This window comes from Impatiens glandulifera, chromosome 1 (genome assembly GCF_907164915.1).
Source record: "Impatiens glandulifera chromosome 1, dImpGla2.1, whole genome shotgun sequence".
Classification (NCBI taxonomy): domain Eukaryota; kingdom Viridiplantae; phylum Streptophyta; class Magnoliopsida; order Ericales; family Balsaminaceae; genus Impatiens; species Impatiens glandulifera.
In genome coordinates this window covers 126,573,318-126,596,622 of record NC_061862.1, presented here as the reverse complement: position 1 = coordinate 126,596,622, position 23,305 = coordinate 126,573,318, and the positions used below count along the sequence as shown (strand labels likewise).

Below are 23,305 nucleotides of genomic sequence, written 5' to 3'. Positions count from 1 at the left end.
TTATTTTTATTTATAGAACATCATTATCTTTGTTAAGTTGAAGTACACACCAACATTAATAAGATCATTATGTTTATCAAGTTGAAGTACATATCATTCCACTTAAATTATAACCTTATAATGTTTTTAATAAGATATGTATTGTCTTTTCACTTTAGTTATTAATTCTGTTTAATAAAAAATAGTTATTTAGATTTTTAATTTGTTTAATTATTATAATAATATTTTAAAATTGTAAATTTAAATTTTATACAAATAAAAAAGAGGAATATACATATCTCTACCGGGAGGCAGTGACCTGGGGAGAATGATCTACGTGGCCCGACAGGTAGAATTAATAAATAAATAAAATATAATAATAATTAAGACACGCTTTATCACCATAAAATATTTTCTCTCCTTCTGTTAATTAATTTTTCTCTCCTCTTATTAAATAATTTCTCTCTCTATCTCTACAAATAATTTATCCCATTTATCCATATTCTCACTATTATTATATATTTATTATCTCTTTAACGGGTAAAATAACTCAACAATTTACAACAAATTCTCACATTAAATATTTTAATAATATGTTTAAATAAAACATAAACCTTAAACTCTAAATCCTAAATTCTAAATCCTAAATTCTAAACCCTTAATCCTAAATTCTAAACCCTAAATCCTAAATCCTAACCCTAACCCTAACCCTAACCTAAACGGTTTAAGATTTAGGGTTTAGAATTTATAATTTATAATTTAGTGTTTAAATTAATTAATTAGCTAGAAATGAGAGAGATAAATTAATTAATCAGTGAGAGAGAAAGAAAGATATTTTTTTTTTTAATTTCACACTGTCCGCCACGTAGGCATCGCTGGGGCATTCGCTGTCCCAAGTCGCGCTTTATATCATTTTTCAATAAAAAATATATATTTGTATAGATTAATTAATAAATTAAATGATTGAAAATAAAAAATGTGATACTAGAATTTGAAGTAAAAAACTATGTACACTTGTTAAAATCTTTCATAAATTGTATTGTAAAATCTTTCATAAACATAAATACACATAACCACGTTCATTTATAACAATCATCTAGATAATTTCAGAAATACTAATATTTACCTTAGTCACAACTCCATTCTTTTATTTGATAATGAGGATCTACTTTTAGGTAGATTATTTGAACTCTTTACACGGGTTAATCTTCCAAGTTTTTAGTTGGCGAATTTCGTCTTTCTTTGCTTCTTTCTCCTTTGTGTTTCTAAGCATAGCCTTGATCATCTTAATATGCTCTCCCATCCATTTTTCCACTAATTGGAATCGAATATCAACACTACTAACCGATTTACTATATGACTTGTCCATAATACAAAATGTTTCTTCAAAGATCCCAGCCTCCATAGTTGTTATGAAGTCGTTGATTTCTTGAATCTAAAGATTTTCCTTTGGTTCACCAAAACTAGCCGACATTTGATAATCTTTCTTGTGCATCTTAGGAGCCACTCTCACTTAAAAGCATATGATTTCAACACGTGAACTTATAGCTTAGTGGTAAAACTAGGGACGAATCTATGTAGGGGTTCGGGTGGGCTGAAGTCCACCCCGATTTTTTTTTTTACGGTAGAAATATGACATTACCCTTAATTTCTTAAAAAAATTAATGTAATTCATTGTTTTTTTTTATCTAATTATTAAAAAAATGATAAAACTTTACTTTTATATACTTGTTTTTTTTAAAATTTTCTCCTTATTATTTTAAGTCCACCCTAAATATTTTTTAAACCCACCTCAGTTCGAAATCCTAGGTCCGTCCCTGGATAAAACACAAAACTCGTGAGTTCGAGTCTTCACACTCCGGTCATTTAAAAAAAATTGATTGCAACACTTTCAATAATAAGTTTTCAACATTGAACAAGGTCAAGAACTCAGGTTTAAAGTTCTTCAATTCTCCATAATTAAGGTCAAAGACACACATAACCCCATTCAAATTCATAGTTCTGATTATGAGTTTAAAATCTTTGACCTTTAATAATAAACAATATATAAATAAATGAACTCATAACACATCTTTGATGAAACAAAAAATACATAAAAACATACCAATATTAATGTACTCAAACATTATACATTTGTTTTTTGCATGCATGCATGATAGAATGAATCAATTTGAAAAGTTCAATTTTTATAGTCCGGGCACAAAGGGAACCGCGGTAGCCGGCAACCAATTGGCTCCATCAATGAATGGATTAACAGTGAATTTTGCGACCTGTTTGGCAGTAAGATTGAGTTTCAATCCACTCCACTTAACCCTATTTTTTGTAGATGCACTAGTTCCAAAGTTCTGATATTCGGCGTAAAAAATTGTAGCAGGAGCCGAGTTTCCAACCCATGGCAACCAACCGGCTGGATTAATCAAACTACCCACAAAATTGCTGTTAAAGAAAATAGTGGTCGAGTAGTCCTTCCATGGACGACCAAGATATGTTTTGATGGACGTACCCTTGAGGTCATTTGAGGCGATCAAGGTGCTACCTTGAATGGATATTCCCGTGTTTTGATTTGGGTCCAATTTTCCTTGGGCTGTGATGGTGTTTTGTTGTCCCGACATGGGGAGTCGAGGGACAATTGTGCAATTTTGAAAGACGACAGCTGCGTTTCCAAATATGAAATCGACAGTACCGGTTATAGTACATTCGCGGTAGAATTGGCGGTTGGAATGAGGGTAGAGTGTGTCTTGGAAAGCATCCATTGAGCATCCGTAGAAGACGGATTGGTCAGCCGTCGATAATAGAGCAACGGCTTGATGCTTGATCGCACCCGCGGTGTTTCGGAATCCCATGTCTCTTGCTATAAAACCTTTCCCATTTACAGCTGCATGGATATTGTAAAATCTTGATTAATTCAACCATTTGCATGGGAAAGAACATCAAGTATTATTAAAGTTGTTTATCTCACGCATTTCATTGAAGGATTGGTGATGTGATTAATTACACTAATTACTAATAAGTAGCCATAATATTTCAGTATATTTAAAACCAATATTTTACAACTAATTATATATTAGTGATAGAGTACAAAACTCTTGTTCTTGAGGTAGTAATGATTCAAGTCACATTGAACCATTTACAAAAAAAAAAAAAATCATAAATTTCTGTATCTCTATAGGAAAAAGTTGACAAAATTTATAAATGTGGTAAAAAAATGAGGAATGATAGGGAGCACTACTTTGGGGGAGCGATTCGTACAGCGAAAGTGACATCGTTGTTATACGAAAGTGACCTCACTGCTATACAAAAGAAACCTCGTCCCTTTTGTATAACAATGAGGTCTCTTTTGTATAACAACGGGGTCACTTTCGTATAACAGCGATGTCACTTTTTCTGTACGAGTCGTTCCCCCAAAGTAGCGCTCCCAATCATTTTTCCAAAAAAATCCATTTGAATGGTATTTATTAGCACAAATATAGTTTTGATTTAGTGTTGCGGACAAAAGACCCTCTAGTTTATCAAAATTTTAATGTGTTTTCTTTAAAAAAAAATACATCATCAAAGTTAAGAGATATCCATAGTTTGAGAAACAAGTTATCAAAAAAATTGAAAGATTTTTAAGTAACTATTATTTAAAAGTTTCAGAAAGAGTATTTTTGTACAAAATAAATTGTCTCATGTTTCATATAAGAGTAATACACACAAAAAAACAATATAAATACGTCGACTTACTGAAAGTTGCGGACTGAAATGTTGGTGTTCCGTCGACAACATTAAGGTTACCGGTTACTATGGTTGATCTCAAACCATCCCCAATAATCATAACATTCCATGCATTTTTTGAGACCACAACATTCTCTTGATAAACTCCTTTCTTCACGTAGATGATAAACCTAGTCTTGCTCTTTTCTGGGACCGCTTTAAGTGCTGCAGATATCGTCTTATACTTCCCCGATCCATCCTTAGCCACAATCGCGTCCACCTGTATTGACCCCGACGGTGCCTGAAGTAAACGCCTACCACTTCTCGACAACCAACTAGGTGCCGACGAATCGTCAACGTCGCTATTCAAAAGGCGACGATGAAAATTGAACTCATTCGCCACTTTGGCAAAACTGTTAACTATAGCCAAGCTGTTACTAGTGAGCTCGGACGATGTTTTAAGGTAGTTTGATACGGTACTATTAAGAGAATCCTCAAAATCATCCAAGCAAGTTTGTTGGTAAGTCCCAGCCGCGCTAAGCCACGTCAACATGTCATCTAGAGTGTTTGGAGAGGTGATATCGCCAGATAAGTTTGCCGTGTCATTCAGATGGTCCATCGCCAATTCGAGGAGATCGCGACAATTGGCGAAAGCGGCGGCAGTGAAATTGTCGGGGGAGGATCCATCGGGGATATTGAAGCGCTCCGAGACAACGGAGAGCTCGTTGATCGCCGCTTGTAGTGCCCACCTAAAGATACCTTGTGGCGTGACATTTTTTGTGGAGTTGGCCATTGGAATGACACTTTGGACGCAAGTATCGGGGTAGAGGGTAACGCCACAAGTCGCCTTGATAGTGGCCGAGACTTGTGATGGTTGATCTACACTCGAGTTCTTGTCTCTACCAACCGCGGTTCCAACCACCGCACCGATCACGATGCCAACGAGTACTATGGTGGAAATGCCGATGATAATGATTCTCTTGTTTTTTCTTTTGCGATGTAAAATATCTTGATCCATTGGATTGACCTTCCCATATGAACCGATGCCTGCCATTTTCTATGTATGTATTGGTTACACAAAATCTAGTAGTAGTTGAAGAATAAAAGGAAGGTTTCATTTTATTTATATATGATACAAGTATAAAGAGACGTGCTTGGCATTAGAGTATGACATATTTGCTATTGACAGCTTTTTAATTGTCAATATAGATTAAGAGGAGTGCTTTTCATGTTGGACTTTAAATAATATTTGAATATTATAAATTGGTCAGCATGAATAACACCATTATATTTTAAATTGGAAAGAAGAAGTTTTATTTCTAATAAATAAAATGGAGAGTAAAGGTCAAACCATTTTCACAATATTTGTTGGAACATTCAAACATCTTAAAATATTGATCCTCCTCATTAGTATATAAAATAATGAATAATATTATTAATTAAAGTTTTGTTGATCTGGTCTTAAGATTGATGGATTCCTTTCCTTGAAAAAAAAACATGAAAAAATTTATTTTTCAATCTTTTTTCTACGAGTCGCTTATCAACGAGACATAACACAATTTCCTATGAAGAAGATTTGATCGAGACTTGCACAAATATCGGATGTTAAACTTTGTTGAGGTTAAATTGAAACAAATTGATTCAATTGATCACAAGTCTTTGTCATCTCTACAAATTCGAGCATGAGAGTCACATTCACCTTTTCTAGCACTCTCCACTTGTAATATGAGAATGTGAGTCTTTGAATACTACCAATCACACTAGATGATATAATTTATAGATTGTTACAACTTACAATTGAATGAAAATAAATATAGTTGCATCTTCAAAGAGGAATCGAACATACGACACATTTAAGATAAGCTGGCACAAACAAAATTTAAAATAAGCTTTAAATCAAACTCTTCCCATAGGAGTAGCGGAACCAGCGTTCTCAAAAAAAAAATCTTGAAATCCAATACTTCTCTACAAAGTCAACTTCATAGCTTCTAGCAAAAAATAAAAAGATCAACATCATAGAATACAAAGATACATGAAATCCAACACTAACAAGAACAACTAGTTGAAAGATGTCTTTAACCACCATTTTTTGTTTTAGTTGTCTAGCATCTCCCTTAATAGATTGATGATCATTAATTGCAATTGTGGTTGAGGGCATACACTTTTGAGTTTTGAATATTCTCATTAATCATTTATATTGTTTTATTTCATTTTATACTTATTTATAAGTGTATTATGTATAGGGGTGAATAATAATTTTGATTGAACAATTCGGTTTGAATAGATTCAAGTTGTGATTGAGTTTAAATGAAGTTTACCAGACAAACCCCAAACAAGATATGTGTTGGATGTAATATTTAAAGAGTTATGTTAATTTTATTATTTATTATATAAATATATTTTATTTATTTTGATATTATAATTAAATTTTGATTAAGTGCATTAACTATAGACTTGTTTATCCATATAATATAAAATATTTAAATTAATATAACATAAATATATTTAGAGAAATAAAAAATATTATAAGGTTAAGTTATTTATTATACAAAAATAATAGGTCTAATTAGTTAAATGTTATGCTAACCAATTTTGTTAGTGCATTTTTATTTATTTATTCTTATTTGGGTGTTGGTGGAGTGGTGATCCTCATCTGCCGGCCATGATCACACGGTTGGTTTTGTTCCATTTTCTTACTTTGTCTTTGCTTGTGCATATAATATTTATAATTGGCATAAAAGATTAAGTAACTTAGTCATCAATCTATTTTTCCTTGTATTCTAGAGCAGAGCCACTTGGCGGGTGAGGGTGGACTGTAGCAGGTAATTTTTTACATTTTTATTTATTTCTTTAGTTAGTCTTACATGTTTCTTTGATTTAATTTCTCTCAAACTATTTTTTACCCATCTTTTGAATTTTTCGGTTAGCTTTGGGTTAGTTTTATTTACACTTAGTCTCTCGATTAATTTTCTTTATAGTATAAGATTATATAAATTGTCTCTACCAAGGTAGCTCAGTGGTAAGAGTCGGTTTAAGAAATTAAAATGTCACTAATTCGATTTCATATGAGAGCGCTTTGAGTTTAAGCGGGGGTCATAGCTGTGAGGTGTCATGTTAGTTCTCAATTAATTAAAAAAAAGATGGTATAAATTGTATAAATTGTATATATTCTTATTCTAATTCTATGTTTTTGTTAATAGATTACAATGAAAAAATGAAAGAAGTAAAAAAGAAAAATATTATTATCATTTTTCAAACATAAAGGAAGTCCATCTTTATTCATGGTTAATGAGGTAAATCTTCAATCTAATGCATCTAATACTGAAGAAGAGCAACTTTTAAAATTTTCAAGGGTTGAAATTGATCTTAATACTCTTGAACGAGATCTTGCAATTCAGATTCCTATATGGAAACATCCCGTTAATCAATAAGATGAAATTAGGCGAGCTTATATTAGAATGAGTCTATATCAACCTAAGTTGAATGAGTATTTAAGAACTAAGTATGGATCACAAACCCAAAATCGTAAATTTCAATACTCGTGGTTTGAAAAGTTTTCTTGGGTAGAGTAATCTTTATCAAATGATTTAATATTTTGTTTTTCTTGTTTTTTTTTTCCAAAAGAAATCACCTCTTAATCCTTCATTCACTATTGATGGATTTAATAATTGGAAAAGGGTTAACGATGGAGTTAAATGTCCACTTTTAATTCATGTGGGAGGACCTACTTCATCACATAGACTAATGCAATGAAATGTGTTGAAGATTTGATGAACATATTGAAAAAATGTTGAATCCACAAAGTTTAGATGAAGTTCAAAAATCAATTACGCATTAAAACGACAGTTGAGCGTATTCGATGACTTAGTTTACAAGCTTGTGCATTAGAGGTCATGATGAATCTTCATCTTCTAAAAACCGTGATAATTTTATAGAGATGATAAAACTTATGGGTCAACTGAATGTTAATATTGGTGATATAGTGTTAGAAAACGCTCAAAAAAATGCAACATATACTTCACCAACTATTTAGAATGAAATTTTACATATTTTTGTAAATAAAGTAAGAAAAAAAATCCATGAAGAAATTGGAGATGTAAAGTTCTGTATTTTAGTTGATGAAACTAAAGATGTTTCAAATAAAGATCAAATGCCAATTATTTTGAGATTTATTGATTGTTTGGGTATCTTACGAGAGAGTTTCTTTAATATTGTTAATGTTCCGAATGCTACTGCTTCTAAATTAAAGAAGAGCATATCATTCTTTCTCGACATAATTTGAATATCACTAATATCAGAGGGAAAGGGTACGACTATGCTAGTAATATGTTTGGTACTTGGAATGGACTTCAAACTCTATTTCTTCAAGAGTGTCCATATGCATAATATATATATATATATTGATTTGCTCATAGGTTGCAATTAGTATTAGTTGGAGCTTTTTTTTTTGGGAAAAATGGGGCAAAGGATTAAGTATGTAGCCCGCAAACACACTTAATCATTAACCAAGCGCAGAACTTGCCACCTGACGGGCTCGAACCCAGGAACTTAGGGTTGGTATCCACATCTTTAGTTGGAGCTTTAACAAAAGAGATTTTTTGTTGGCTATTATTTTCAAGACTATCCACCATTATTAATCTTATTGGTTGTTCTTTCAAATGAAATTCTAAGTTTCATTATGTTCAAGTTATTGAAATTTCTCGTATGATTACTTCGGGTGAACGTGATACTGGTAAAGGAATGAATCAAATTGGTAATTCACATCGTAGTGGACTACTCAATGGAGCTCTCATTTGGAATCTATTTGCATATTAATTGATATGTTTGGTGCAATTATTATGTGCTTGAAAATATTATGGAAGAACGATTGTCTAGTTCTTTACGTGGAGAAGCATGTTGTTGTTGTAACGAAGTCACAAACAGGACTTCGATGATCGAACCGTGAAGAAACTTATTAGAAAGTGAATAAAGACTTTAAAGAATAAAAACAAACTGGAATGAAATTTTGTCTATTGAACTTGTTGAAATAAGAACACTATTACAAACTTATATAAAGTAAAAAACAAAATTTAGACATTCAACTAAAAGACATGAAAAGTCTTATTTACTAGAGATAAGACCAAGAGGATTGAACAATTCAAGTGACTCTTGAATAACAAAAAGACTCCTTAATTATTATTATTACTTTAATTTCTAACACCGCCCTTAAAGTGATGTCCGATGAACTAGTCCCAACTTAGATCGTAGATCTTCGAAAGGATCTTTAGGAAGTGCTTTGTGAAGATATCAACAACATTTTCTTCACTTCTTACTACAACCATCTCAATGATTCCCTCTAGTACTTTTTCATAAATAATGTGATGCTCTAACTCAATGTGTTATTTTTTTTCACGAAACACCGAATTTGAATTCAATTTAATAGCACTCAAATTATCTCCATGGATAGGAACCGACTGATCAAACTTGACATGAAAATCCTCCCAAAGTCTACAAAGCCACATGCACTCCTGTGTTGCGTGAGCTCCGCTTATGTTGTAGACAAGGATATCAATCATTGTTTCCTGCTACTCCAAGATATGCTAGTGTTTTCACAAAGAAAAACAAACCCAGATGTGGACCTTCGATCGTTTGATCTCCAGCAAAGTCAACATCCGTAAGTCCTTGCAAGACAAATTTTACATATTTTTCGTAGAGTAAACCAATATCTAGTGAGGTATTAGTATACTTCAGAATATTCTTCGCTTCCTCGAGGTGTGGTTTCCTTGGCTCCTACATGTATCGACTCACCACTCCAACTGCATAAGCAATGTCAGGCCTTGTTATATTTAGATAAATCAGACTTCCCACAAGAGCACGATACAGACGATGATCTGGTAGACATGTTCTTTCATCTCGACTGAGTCTGGGATTTACGTCGAGAGGAATATAACTCTATTTTCCATCTGTCATACCAAATTTATCTATCAACTTCTTTGCGTAGTTGATCCGCGATACAAACATTTCTCGAAATTTTCGATTTGTAGACCAAGGAAAGTTCCAAGTTCACCAAACTTCTTCATCTCAAAGCGAAGCAAGAGCTCATCTTATAGCTGAGCAACCTCATCATAGTTACTGCCCGTCAAGATTATATCATCCACATATAGAAGTACCACCACCATCTTCTATTGATGCTTTTTTTATAAATAGACTTGAGTCAGTTTCTGAAGCTTTATACCCACAAAACTGAAGATATTCTACAATTTTTCCATACCAAGTACGTGAGGCTTGTTTTAATCCATATAGTATATTCTTAAGTCTACAAATCAACTCGTCACCATCATTCTTCTCGAATCCAGGTGGTTGTTCCATATATATTGGGCGATCAAGTTCTCCGTAGAGAAATGCATTATCGACGTCTAATTGCCACAACTTCCATCAAGAACTTGCTGCTAAGGCCAACATAGTGCAAATTGACGTCATCTTCTGTTGGGTCAAATTATTTTGACTAAGTGTTGAAATAATTTAACCACTAAGATTTTGATGATGAAATGACTTATAAGTTTTGATGCAGGTATATTGAAACAATATTTCATAAGACTTGGCTCTAATGAGGGTCATTAGACCGATTTTGGCATTAGATGCATAGAATTAGACGTACAGTCTAACTCATCGGAGTTAGATGTGTAGTCTAATGAATGCATAGAATTAGACGTACAGTCTAACTCATCGGAGTTAGACGTGTAGTCTAATGAATGCATAGAATTAGACGTACAGTCTAATTCATCGGAGTTAGACGTGTAGTCTAATGAATGCATAGAATTAGACGTATAGTCTAAATCATCGGAGTTAGACGTGTAGTATAATGAATGCATAGAATTAGACGTACAGTCTAACTCATCGGAGTTAGACGTGTAGTCTAATGAATGTATAGAATTAGACGTAAGTCTAATATACACGGAATTAGACGTAAGTCTAATATGTTCAGAATTAGACGTACAGTCTAACTCATCGGAGTTAGACGTGTAGTCTAATGAATGCATAGAATTAGACGTACAGTCTAACTCATCGGAGTTAGACGTGTAGTCTAATGAATGTATAGAATTAGATGTAAGTCTAATATACACGGAATTAGACGTAAGTCTAATATGTTCAAAATTAGACGTACAGTCTAACTCAACGGAGTTAGACGTATAGTCTAATAGACTTGTAATTAGACAGATGGTCTAATAGATATTCGGAATTAGACGTGTAGTCTAATGAATGAACGAAATTAGACGTACAGTCTAACTCATTGGAGTTAGACGTGTAGTATAATATATTTGTAATTAGACAGATAGTCTAATTTATGAGGAATTAGACGTGCAGTCTAACTCAGTGGAGTTAGACGTGCAGTCTAATAGAAAGTGAAAGTTAGACGTGAGTCTAACTCCTTCAGACAAGTCTAAGGTAGAACCGGAATTAGACGTGTAGTCTAACTCAGTGGAGTTAGACGTACAATCTAATGGTTATTGGATAATTAGACGTGTAGTCTAATTAGTGAAAGTTAGACGTGATTCTAACTCCTTTAGACAAGTCTGAGGTAGAACCAGAATTAGACGTACAGTCTAATAGTTATTGGATAATTAGATGTGTAGTCTAATTAGTGAAAGTTAGACGTGAGTCTAACTCCTTCAGACAAGTCTGAGGTAGAACCGGAATTAGACATGCAGTCTAATGGTTATTGTAATTAGACGTGAGTCTAATTCTATTAGACCAAGCGGTCTAATAGATGTTATTATTAGAAGGAGACGTTTGATTTCATTAGACCGATTTTACAATCCGTCTAACTGAAATACGTTTAATGCTCATCTTAAGCAGTTTGCTTGAAGCTAGCATTTCACCTAACCACGTGCTATAGCCGTACCCTACTCCTACTCCACTTTTTAGTGAAGATTAGTACAACAGCTATATACAACCAACCAAGGAATGCCACGTAAGAGAATTTTCCTCACATTACTTGTTTTGCAGGTACATCCCTAATAGAATATTTGGCGCAATACCAGTGATGTACGGCCACGATCCTTGTGCTCAGAATCTGCTGTGTACAATGGAGGCTTTCCAATGGAAGAGTGCCACGTATCATTATAAAAGATTCGACCGTTAGCTCCTGCTCAGTATTTAACAAATATAAAGGACAACGGACAATCTACCTTAAGAAGAAGAACTGTTAACCTTACGAACTTGCCGATCTTGAAAGAATTCAAGCATTCGAATATTCATACTGTGAAACTGCTTTCTAATTGTACTGTGTGTGAATCAAGAGAGAGCTAGAATCAAAACACCTTTAGCCGAGTGATAATCTTCATCTTGTAATTGAACAGAAAGTGTTCTGTTCAATAGTGAGCTAAGTGTGTGTAAACTGTATTTGATTCAAATCATTTTATAGTGAATCCTTCCAGTGGTTGGAAGAAGGGGTGACGTAGGAGAGTTTCTCCGAACATCCATAAACAAACTACTGTGTTCTTTCTTTTCTGTCATCTTTTCATATATCATCTTGTGCTTCAAACCCAAGTAAACAATTTCGCCTTGAATCTGTTTCAAGTATTTACAAGTGTTTGCGTAGAATAGAAAGCGAATTAAATCCCTAACAGGATTTCATTCAAACCGTTTTTCATAAGTCTTCATCTTTAGTCAGACCCCCGTCTCTATCTTTAAAGCCGATCCTACTTCTGCGAGAATCCTCGAGCGACCAATCTAACTTTATATCGATTTATGCTTCCATCAACCTTTCGCTTGATTTAATACACCCACTTATATGTGACTGCTTGAGTTTCAGGAGGCTTTAGAACGATGTCCCATGTCTCATTCTTCTTGAGAATATGCATTTCCTCCTCCATTGTTGTCACACACTCCTTGACATTCTTTGCTTCATTATAAGAAGCGGGTTCCTCGTCGTCTATTACCTTTGCCAAGAAACAAGAGAAGGTTGTTACAAAATTATCATCCCTGAATCGATAGTGCCTTACAATGTTCCTTTTTGGTCGAGATTCCTCATTTTGTTGTTGACTAGATTCTTCCTAATGTGGACTTCTTGGTAACTTTTTACTTTCTACTCCTTCATCGAATGAAGTATCTTGAGCTAAGTTAGGGCTCCCCTTGTCAATATGATCATTACTACAGGAGCTTCTCGTAGACGTGGGTATGAGAAGATTAGTCTGAACAGCTTCCTCAACGTCCTTCATGTAGTACGAAGAAATTTCGTCGAAAATAACATCTCTCGACACAGTGCATTTGTGGGTTGATGTATCCATACACTGTCACCCTTTCCTTCTCTTATCATAGTCGATGAACACGCACTTGACTGCCTTTGCATCCAATTTTCTTTTTCTTGAGTCTGGAATATGGACATAACAAATAGATCCAAAAACTCAAAAATGCTTAACACTTGGTTTAAAACCATAAAGCATCTCAAATGGAGATTTGAATTTATTTGTTTAAAGCATCTCAAATGGAGATTTGAATTTATTTGGGCTCAGCGGAACTCGATTGATGACATGGGAAGCACAACTCATGCCTTCCACCTATAATTGCTTTGGTATATTCTTCATATGCAGCCACGACTTACAAGTCTCTGTAAGGTGTTGAATCTTCCTTTCGGCTATCCCATTCTGTTGTGGGGTCTTAGGACATGAGAGTTCTATTTTTATGCCATTTTGCCTACAAAACAATTCAAACTCTTTTGAGAAAAAATCCACCATTGTCTGTCCACAATACTCAAATTTTCCTTTTTGTTCTTCTTCTACCGTCTCCTTGAACTCGGGAAATTTAGAGAACACTTCGGACTTCTCTTTTACAAAGTACATCCAAGTGAACCAGGAAAAATCATCCACAAATAACAACATATATTTACTTCCCAAGTATGAGGCAGTTCGAGTTGGTCCCATCAAGTCACTATAAACTCGATCCAAAGAACCCTTACTTTTCGATATAGAGTTGTCGAATGGAAGTCGATGAGCCTTCCCATATTGACATCCTTCACACACACTACCCTCCTCAATTCTCAGATCTTTAGGTAGACCTTCGATAAGTTTCTTTCGAGACATAACACTGAGCTTAGTCATATTGACATGCCCAAGTCTTTCATGCCATAAAAAGGAGGTGTTTTTGTCGTTCACCTTTTCTATGTACGAATTTGATGTTGAAAGGAAAAAAGATCATTTACCCGAGTTCCATTGTGAACCACATTCTCCCTAATATCTTTTACGTTCTTAAAGAACTTCACATCATGTGGACCGAACAATACAAGGTTTCCAGCGTCTATAACATTTACGATCGAGAAAAAGTTCTTTCGAATTCCTGGAATGTGGCAAACATTGTTCAGAGTAATAGATTCTCCTTTGTCGCTTTCAATGACAACCAATCCTCCTTTTTAACTTCGTGAATTGAGTTATCTGCCGTGACAATACTACCACCCCAGTATGAACTCGACTCGACGAGAGTACAAAATCATCTTCAGTAATGTGATGTCCGCACCCTAAATCGAGGATCCACCTTTGATCGATCTCTTGTTTACCATGAGACGTCTATGTTTGCTTTTCCTTTGAAATCATCACATTGACATGAACAGTTTTGTCATAATCCTCCTCAACACGCTGATTAGACTTTTCTCCGAGATTTGAATTAGCAAAGTTTCCATCAAAATTTACTTGACAATATCTTTTGAAGTGTCCAGTCTTGCTACACCTGAAACATTTAAGATACTTCTTAGGAATATTTGAAGAATCTTGACATGTTTCTTCCTTCTTCAACTTTCCCTTTTTTCAGCTCAATTTCTTTATTCACGAACAACTTACTGTTTAACTCCTCCTTTATACTCGTTCCATCCATTTGTGCAGCCAAAGACTTTTGAGATGAGAAGGGATTTTCAAACTCCTCGAGTGAAAATTTTTGAGCCCAACCTTGAATCGAGGTGATGAATGATGTATATTCGGGTCGAAGTCCTCGAACAATATGCCTCTTTGTTCGAGCCCCTAAGATTTTATCATTTGGGTTCAATAAAGAAATTTTTGAGCATATGTATTTTACCTTAAGAAAGAACTCCGAGATAGATCATATTTGTTTTGCGATTGCCAACTCGTTTTCAAGCATCTAGAGACGATCATCGTTCTTCTTGTTGAAAAGTTGATCAAGCGTTTCCCAGATCTCGCGAGCAGATCCACAGCCGATGATGTGTTCGAACAGATTGTGGGAGATTGACCTCTTCAACACAAATTCTTCCTTCGCGTTGAGTCTCTTCCACTTCTTCGATGCTTTCACATTTTAGCAACATCCTCAGGAGATACATCATCGTTGTCTATGACGATGTCCCACAAATCTTCCCTAACCAGGTACGATTCCATACAGGTTTTCAATATTCGATAGTTTGACTGGTTTAACAACTCCAAACCGAGTCCAGTTACACGACCACCACTTTCCATATCGAATAACAACGATACCTTGTTCATCAATGTTACCAAAGCTCTGATACCATGTAACAAAGTCACAAACAGGACTTCGATGATCGAACCGTGAAGAAACTTATTAGAAAGTGAATAAAGAATTTAGAGAATGAAAACAAATTAGAATAAAATTCTGTCTATTGAACTTGTTGAAATAAGAACATTATTACAAACTTATATAAAGTAAAAACAAAACTTATACATTAAACTATAAGACATGAAAAGTCTCATTTACTAGAGATAAGACCAAAAGACTCTTGAATAATAAAAAGACTCCTTAATTATTATTATTACTACTTTAATTTCTAACAGTTGTCTGATAGATTTGAGATCTTTTAAATTTATTTTCACACTTTATATGATACACAAAATTATGGAAATTACAGACCTAATTTGTCAAGCTTTGCAACACAAATCTCTTGAAATTATAAGTGTCATGGATCTAGACTTTTCAATTTAAGAGAAGAAAATTTTGATCATTTTATAGAATACGTGCAAATGGTTTGCACACAACATGCATTGAAATTTCATATCCAACTGCTTCATACAAAAATGCAACAAGACGTTCATGTCAACACAAAGATTTGTTGACAATTCTACAACACTATCATTTAAATATCTTTAATTCAGTGATAGATTTTCAACAAAAAAAGTTAAATTCCAGATTTAGTGATAAAGCAATAGATCTCCTCATATTTAGTTCTACTTTACACCCTAAAGATAATTTCAAATCATTTAATGTTGAAAATATTTACAAATTGGCTAAAAAATATTATTTAAGAGACTTCAGTGATCAAGAAATGTATTATTTGATATCACAATTCATGCATTATAAAATTGATGTTTCTCATAATGATAATTTTCAAAATATATCTTCCATCATTGAATTGTGTCGCAAATTAGTTGAAACAAATAAGTCATCAAATTATAATTCGATTAATAGATTGATTCAACTTGTTTTGACTTTATCAGTTTCTATTACCACTACAGAAAGATCATTTTCAACAATGAAACATGTAAACACTATTCAACGAGATAAGACGGAAGAATAGTTTTTAACAAATACCATGATAATTTATAATGAACGAAAGCTTGTTGAAGATATTGATTCAGATTATATAATAGATGAATTTTATTATACAAAGAATAGAAGGTTGCAACTTAAATAATATGTAAAAGTTTGTTAAATTCTATAGATTTTTTTTTTTGTTTTAATTTTACATTTTCAATAATACGAGATAAAATTTTAAATATATAAATTTGTTATTTAAATCGGGTATTCTCATCACTTTTTAGATCTTGTATATTTATTTTATTTTAGTAGAGGTATTCGTAGATAAATTTGATTAATATGCTTAATATGTTAACTTATTACCCGAAATAGTGTAAAACATATAATCTTGATAACCAGAGAAAAAATGAAACATGGATAAATAAGTTGTATCAGTTTAACTTTCATTACTAAAAACAAAGACGACATATGATTATGGGATATCCTAACCTAGGGTGCAGAGGCATTCATTATTTACTCTTTTTAGAGAAGCCATATAACTTCTTTCAGGTTTCAAGTAGTCCGGTTGATGCAAGCAAATCAGCTAGATCGAAAAAATACAATCCATAAGTTGTTTTAATACCGGGGCCATCTATTTTGCATTTACTATTTCTTTGTACTAAGTATATTTGTCATTTTGTTTTTGTTCAGTGACATATATCATTATTTTGGTTTCATTAAATAAATTATCATGTCTTGTGTAGCCAAAATAAATGAATTTATAGACTATAGTTAAAATGTGTCAATTAAATAATTTACAACATTAACAAAACTAGCATGTATCCCGTGCATTTGCACGAGTAATAATATAAAAAACGGTGAAAAAACATTACAATAAAATTTTTACCCGGCAATCCGGACACTTTAAAAATTAAGAATCATTATATAATTAGTTAGTTAAAAAGTTGAACTTATATTGTTAAAATGTCACGCGTTTATCAAATTTTAAGTTGAATTTAAAATATAAAGTGTTATTAGCCTAGTTGGTTAAAAGGTTGTACTTATTTTGTTATGTTGCAAGTTGGAACCATACCTATAGCATTTTTAATTTTATTTTTAACCGTTTTAAGTTTATGGGTGGGTCAACCCATAATCCGACTCAAATATTCATTTAGTCTCACATATATCCAAATTAACCACAGCTCTCGACCTGGCAATCCGGACACTTTAAAAATTAAGCATCATTATATATATATATATATATAGATTAGTTAGTTAAAAAAAAGTTGAACTTATATCGTTAACATGTCACGCGTTTATCAAATTTTGGGTTGAATTTAAAATATAAAGTGTTATTAGTCTAGTTGGTTAAAAGGTTGTACTTGTTTTGTTAGGTTGCAAGTTCGAACCATACCTATAGCATTTTTAATTTTATTTTTAACCGTTTTAAGTTTATGGGCGGGTCAACCCACAATCCGACCCAAGTATCCATTTAGTCTCACATATACCCAAATTAACCACAGCTCTCGACCCGGAAATCCGAATACTTTAAAAATTAAGCATCATTATATATATATATATCATTAGTAGAACTTGTGCTTAGTTAGATAATTGAACCAAGTAATAATAATACTCATTAGTTGGAAACAAAAGAAATGAAACTTTTGGAGCTACTAAAGAAAAATATAGAAGTAAAATGAAAAAACAACACAAGGAAAAAAACATTGTATTATTTTCCTATAAACTTCTCAAATCAAATCATGAAGTAAATATCACTTTACACTTATGCCAAAAATCTAAGATCTACTATAATTATTTATTGAAGAGCTTACAAGGAGACAAAAAGGCAACCTAATGAAATATTTTCAGAATCTTACTATGAATTGGTGACATAACAAAAGCAATATATAAACTTTTAAACAAAAAATTAGAAGAAAAACTGAAAACATACAACTTTAGTCACATAAAATTTAATCTTAAAGAGGTCAAAATATCAACCCCACTATATATACATTAAAAAATTAAGTTTACAACATCTCAACAAAATTGATTTTTGGTTTCACCAATGGTCAATTGAATGGTATAAACTGGTAATTTGTAAATGTAATTTAAATGTTATGAAAAAAATTTAAAAGAATAGATTATATATTATTAATTTAAAAAATAATAATAAACAAATAACACTAAAAACAATATATAGTAACAAAATTAAATATGAGTTCATTTTATTTTAATAAATAAATATTTATTTTAATTTATTAATATAAAATTGTAAATTAAAATAATTTATAAACTCATACCATCATAAATAAAAAATCATATGATGTCTTAACAAAACCATAATTCTCACATTTAACCAAGTTATAGTAGAAAACAATTGTATGACATATATGCAGATGGATTTTTTCAGTTCATCAAGCTTCAAATATCTGTATTCAATCATATGTTGAAGTGAATTGAATAAATAAGATTTACAAAAGGACCACATTACACTTGAGATGTAATATATATATATTTCCCAGACAGATTTTTCCAGAAGAACATAAAAGAGCTGAGAGCCTAACACAAAAGTTTCTAACCACAATACACATAATCGTAGTTTTATCCATACAAACACACTCCAAACAACTACAGTTAGTTTCATAACGAGAAATCAAAAACATATTGCAAAAACCGAGTTCAATACTGTGCTGACACCATTAAGGTAGAGCTGCTGGGCTCATGGCCATGAACTCTCAACCGATATATGCACGTATGTGCAGGACTTCCATGGTTTGACGTGAATTCTAATCTTATTGTGTCCACAACATTAGTACCTGCTGATTCCAACACCTCATAAGTCTGAGCATTACTCTTTTCAAGATCATATGTGAATTCAGTCAGAAAATGGATCTTCTTCTCTTCCCCATTGTTATTATTATTTCCCTCTCTCAGCCAGCCTGAAACCCTGCAATCTTTAGGAGCACTAGACCTGTCGTATGCAACACTCTGTATGTTCCATTCCATTCATATGCATGAAAGAAATGGGTCAGTACAAGCAGAAAATCTGTCGGAAATTGTTAGTGCTTGTTTGATCTGGGATTATTTGGAAAAAAATCTTGTTTCAGGAAAAAATAGATCATTTGGGTAAATTATTTAAATATCTTTTTGTACAATACAAGGGATTATTTTGAATAAACCCAAATAACCCAATATCAAAACAAGTTCTAAGTGACAAATATTGAAATGAAACATAAAGGGAATGGAATTAGTTTTGTATGGCAACAACTCTTATTATGAAATCAAAATACCTGCAACTATCAATAAGAAGTTCGATAAGTATCTCCTAACATTAAAGTTGCATTGCAAACAATTGGACAGACACTAGGTAAGAAATTTGCCTATCAATTTTCTAGATATAAGAAAGAAGACCATCATCATTTTTTATGTCATTTTATTTGATGGTAGCTTTATTCTTTGAGACATCACAGCTTCAATTATTACTACATAAATTATAATGACAGCATTCTTTATGTCAAACCATGGTTTCAGATTCAGCAGACTTTGTTCTCAACAAGATGAGAGTAACTATCTAATCATCACTGTTGCACTCATCTTGTTTCTTCTTCAACTTTTATCTCCTTAATTTTTGTGTTTAGAAAGTTTGTTCAATCTGCTCATAAACTCAGTAAATGGGTACAGACAACTGAAAGTTTAAGGGGTATTCATGTTAATTACATCTCCATTCCTGACTTTTAGCATGTAACACTCTTATTAATCCTGTATTGTTCTAATTTCAGCAACAAAAAAGGCCCAAAGTATGGCTTAAGTTTTTTGAGTCTTCATGTACCTTAAAGCAACAACGGCGTACCATTTGGGTTAAACCTATTGAGATCAATGAAACAAATAAAACATGACTTCCAGCATTTCATAATTCCCTTTCATTTGGGTTTATTCCTAGCATTTTTGTTGAACCTGCCCATCTTTTGTGTCAATGGATAACAAGGTTTTCGGGGTATCGATGTTTCTGATATCCCGTTCTTGTGTAACTCTCTTTTCAGCATTGTTTAAATGCCTTCTTATTAGAAACGATAAATGAAGAAAATAAAAAGAAAAGAAGTAATGGGGAAAGATAATTCACCTTAGAAACGTGTTCCAAAGTCACAGCCTCAACAACTATAGCAGTTCTGAGCCCAACATCTACAAAACCACTGTTTCCTTTCAATGCAAAACACTGACCAGGCTCCCCAAAACTAGGTCTAAGCATCCTCTCTGCATCTGGGTGAACTTTAACCTGGCTGTTGTCATAAAACCAATTTGTGCGCTTCCCTAAGTTGTAGATTTCTGAATGCTTCATAACAAAACCCCCACCCGATGCTAGTGCATAATCCACTTTACCAAGACCGTCAGCCGCATGCTTTATGAGTTCATCTTTTACAACCTCTCTTGCAAAAGCTCTCATATCATCAAGGCTAATATGATGTGAATTACTGTTGTCAAGTCCACTGGCTTTTCTGTACTCATCAAAGAATATATCAAATTCCTCTTTGGCTAACCACTCTTTGGTGGTCAACTTAACCAGGGATTCCTCCAGATTTGAGGTTCTTCCATCTAATTTCTTCAACTCATTCGTAAGCTTCAACTCCTGTTCCTCAATTTTCTTATTCAGATCTACCCTTATACCCCCTATTTCACTCTCAATCTTTTGATTCACAACTTCAACTTTCCCTTCAGTTACTTTAGCAGAGGCTTTCACAGATTCTTCTACTTCCAATAACCGTTGCTTAAAAACTGAAATATCTTCTGAAGAAGAATCATTAATAGGAGGATTATCACTTACATTGCCGGAACGCAGGGCTAGTTTCTGAACCATCTGAACCAATCCAAATAAAACAATCAAGATCGAAAGATTCTTTGTGAGAACGCGTAATATAGTCAACCAGCGAGGCCTTTCAGTCTTCGGCTTTCGGCTTGACCGTCGAGGAGGTGAAGTCTGAAGAGATTTCTTGACATGTATTACGTCTCTGGTTGCTTCCATAACCAATTCACCCCGAACTGAACGAGTGAAATCCTCCTTTCCTCCCGAAGTCGCGGTTCCATCGCCGACTACCAATTCTTTAATAGATCTATTCTCTTCACCGATCAACACTTGCCTCCTCTTAGCGAGAGCAGGATTGGCGGTGAATGAAACCGTCGAAGTAGACATCGAAATCTCGAAAGACCCAAATCAACAAATGCACAAATTTAATCAATTTCTTTCTCTCTCTAGGGAAAAAAGTGATTTTTACCTGCGAAAGATTTATGAAAGACTAATAAATGCGAGTGAACAGATTGAGAGTAAGTGCAGAAATGAAAAAAGGAACAGATTGAGAGTTCTTGAATCGAACCTACAAAAGACGCCGGCACCGATTAGGATCGAGACGGTTGAAAAACTCGTTTCTTCTTCTCTAAGAAAGAAGGAATGCGCGTTTGGATGAGCGGGGAAATAATTGCAGGTTTAGGGTTCAAAAATTCAATGGCGGTTTTCAAAGGATAAATAGTGAAATTTACTCCTTGGCTTTTTTCAAATGAAACAAATTTGTCCGTAAAATGTTTCATATTTGAAATCATTAGACATTGCGACTATTTACAAAGATATAATATAATTTGAATAATTATTTTGAGTAATTTTATTTTATATAATCTTTACAACATTATTATTGTTATCAAGACAATTTATAATATTGTTTGAGAAGTTAGAAGAACTTCCTCATGATGTTTTGTTATCTGAATTTTTGTTTTTTTTTTATATGTTTTAATTTTTTTTTTTATGTGAGGCTTTATTTTATTATCCTTAAAAAATTCATATTTTTTATAATATATAATTTTTTTTTAAAAAATAATATAATTATATTGTTAAATTTTGTAAATTATCAATTGAACAAATATATATATATATATGATTATTTATAGAGATTTTTTAATTTATTTAGAGAGGAGTAATATTGGGAGAAAATTTGAGAGTGAATAAAAGAGAGAATTACGTATCATTACATCACTAAAAAGATAAAAATTAGGGAGAAGAGAAATAATTTATTTTTTTTAATTTGTCAGTGAATCAGATTATATAAGGTCATCTTCTTTCAAATTTTCTCACAAATCCCCTTTTCCATGTTTCTTTTATATATATAAATAAAATGAAACTTAATTCTATACATTATTAACATCTTTTGATAAAGATCAAAGTTTGATTTGAATCTTGGTAAGAATAAAAATTAGTTCATAACAGATTTTAATATATTTGAAAATAATAAATATAAATATAAAAAATTATAAATTAAAATCAATAATCAATAATTTATAGATTAAAGTGTTCACATTTTATATTTAAAGATTATAATTCTAATTTCATCTAATACGAAGTTAAGAGTGGTATTATAAAAATTAAAATAACAATGATACTTATATATAAGTTTTGAAGCTTAAGAAAATGATGGTTCAAATTAAAATAATTTTTAGATAATTAAAAACTATTAATTCTTTTTTTAATAAAGTTATTTTTACTGATAAAATAACATTTATAGATATATAACCCTTCTTTTAATTGAATATTTATTTTTTATATATATAATTAAAATAATGTTTAATTATAGTAAAAAAAAATCCAAATTAGATTAATTTATTAATACTGTATATTATATAATAAAATGAAACTTTAAATTTAAATTATTAGTATTAAATAACTTAATACAAAATAGAGAAAAAAGTAAAAAAATATTAAAAATTAAAATTACAAACTCATATAATATCTTTTATTTAATTATATATATATATATATTAAATTTAAATGTTATAATATATATATTATATTATGTTTGAATATTTTTAAATATTTATCATATAAATTTATATAATAATAATAATAATGCAATTTTAAATTTGATATACCAAAGTTTTATTTTTCTCTCTAAATACAAATATTTTATTTTTAATTTTTGTTCACTTTTTTCTCCCTTAATAATATAGTTATTTTTCTAATTATATATAAATATATTATATATTTTCTCTTATTATTTTGCATATATATATATATATTAAATTATTAGTATTAAATAACTTAATAAAAAATAAAAAATAATAATATAAATTGAAATTATAATTACGTATAATATCTTTTATTTAATTATAAAATAATATAAATTTTATTTAATTATATATATAGATATAA

At 31.9% G+C, this 23,305-nt stretch overlaps 2 protein-coding genes across 2 annotated transcripts; both read right to left on the bottom strand.

The window, feature by feature from the left end:
• Positions 1-2,165: 2,165 nt before the first annotated feature.
• Positions 2,166-4,726, bottom strand: LOC124926664 (pectinesterase-like). The gene is made up of 2 exons (XM_047466943.1): positions 3,703-4,726; positions 2,166-2,854 (listed from the first exon to the last, which is right to left on the bottom strand). Exons 1-2 carry the CDS (start codon positions 4,724-4,726, stop codon positions 2,166-2,168), a joined length of 1,713 nt encoding a protein of 570 aa, XP_047322899.1.
• Positions 4,727-18,565: 13,839 nt separating this feature from the next.
• LOC124919734 (SUN domain-containing protein 1-like) lies at positions 18,566-21,634 on the bottom strand. The gene is made up of 3 exons (XM_047460058.1): positions 21,486-21,634; positions 20,240-21,386; positions 18,566-19,107 (listed from the first exon to the last, which is right to left on the bottom strand). The coding sequence occupies exons 2-3, from the start codon at positions 21,302-21,304 to the stop codon at positions 18,799-18,801; spliced, it is 1,374 nt and encodes a 457-aa protein (XP_047316014.1). The 5' UTR covers positions 21,305-21,386; positions 21,486-21,634; the 3' UTR covers positions 18,566-18,798.
• Positions 21,635-23,305: the final 1,671 nt, after the last annotated feature.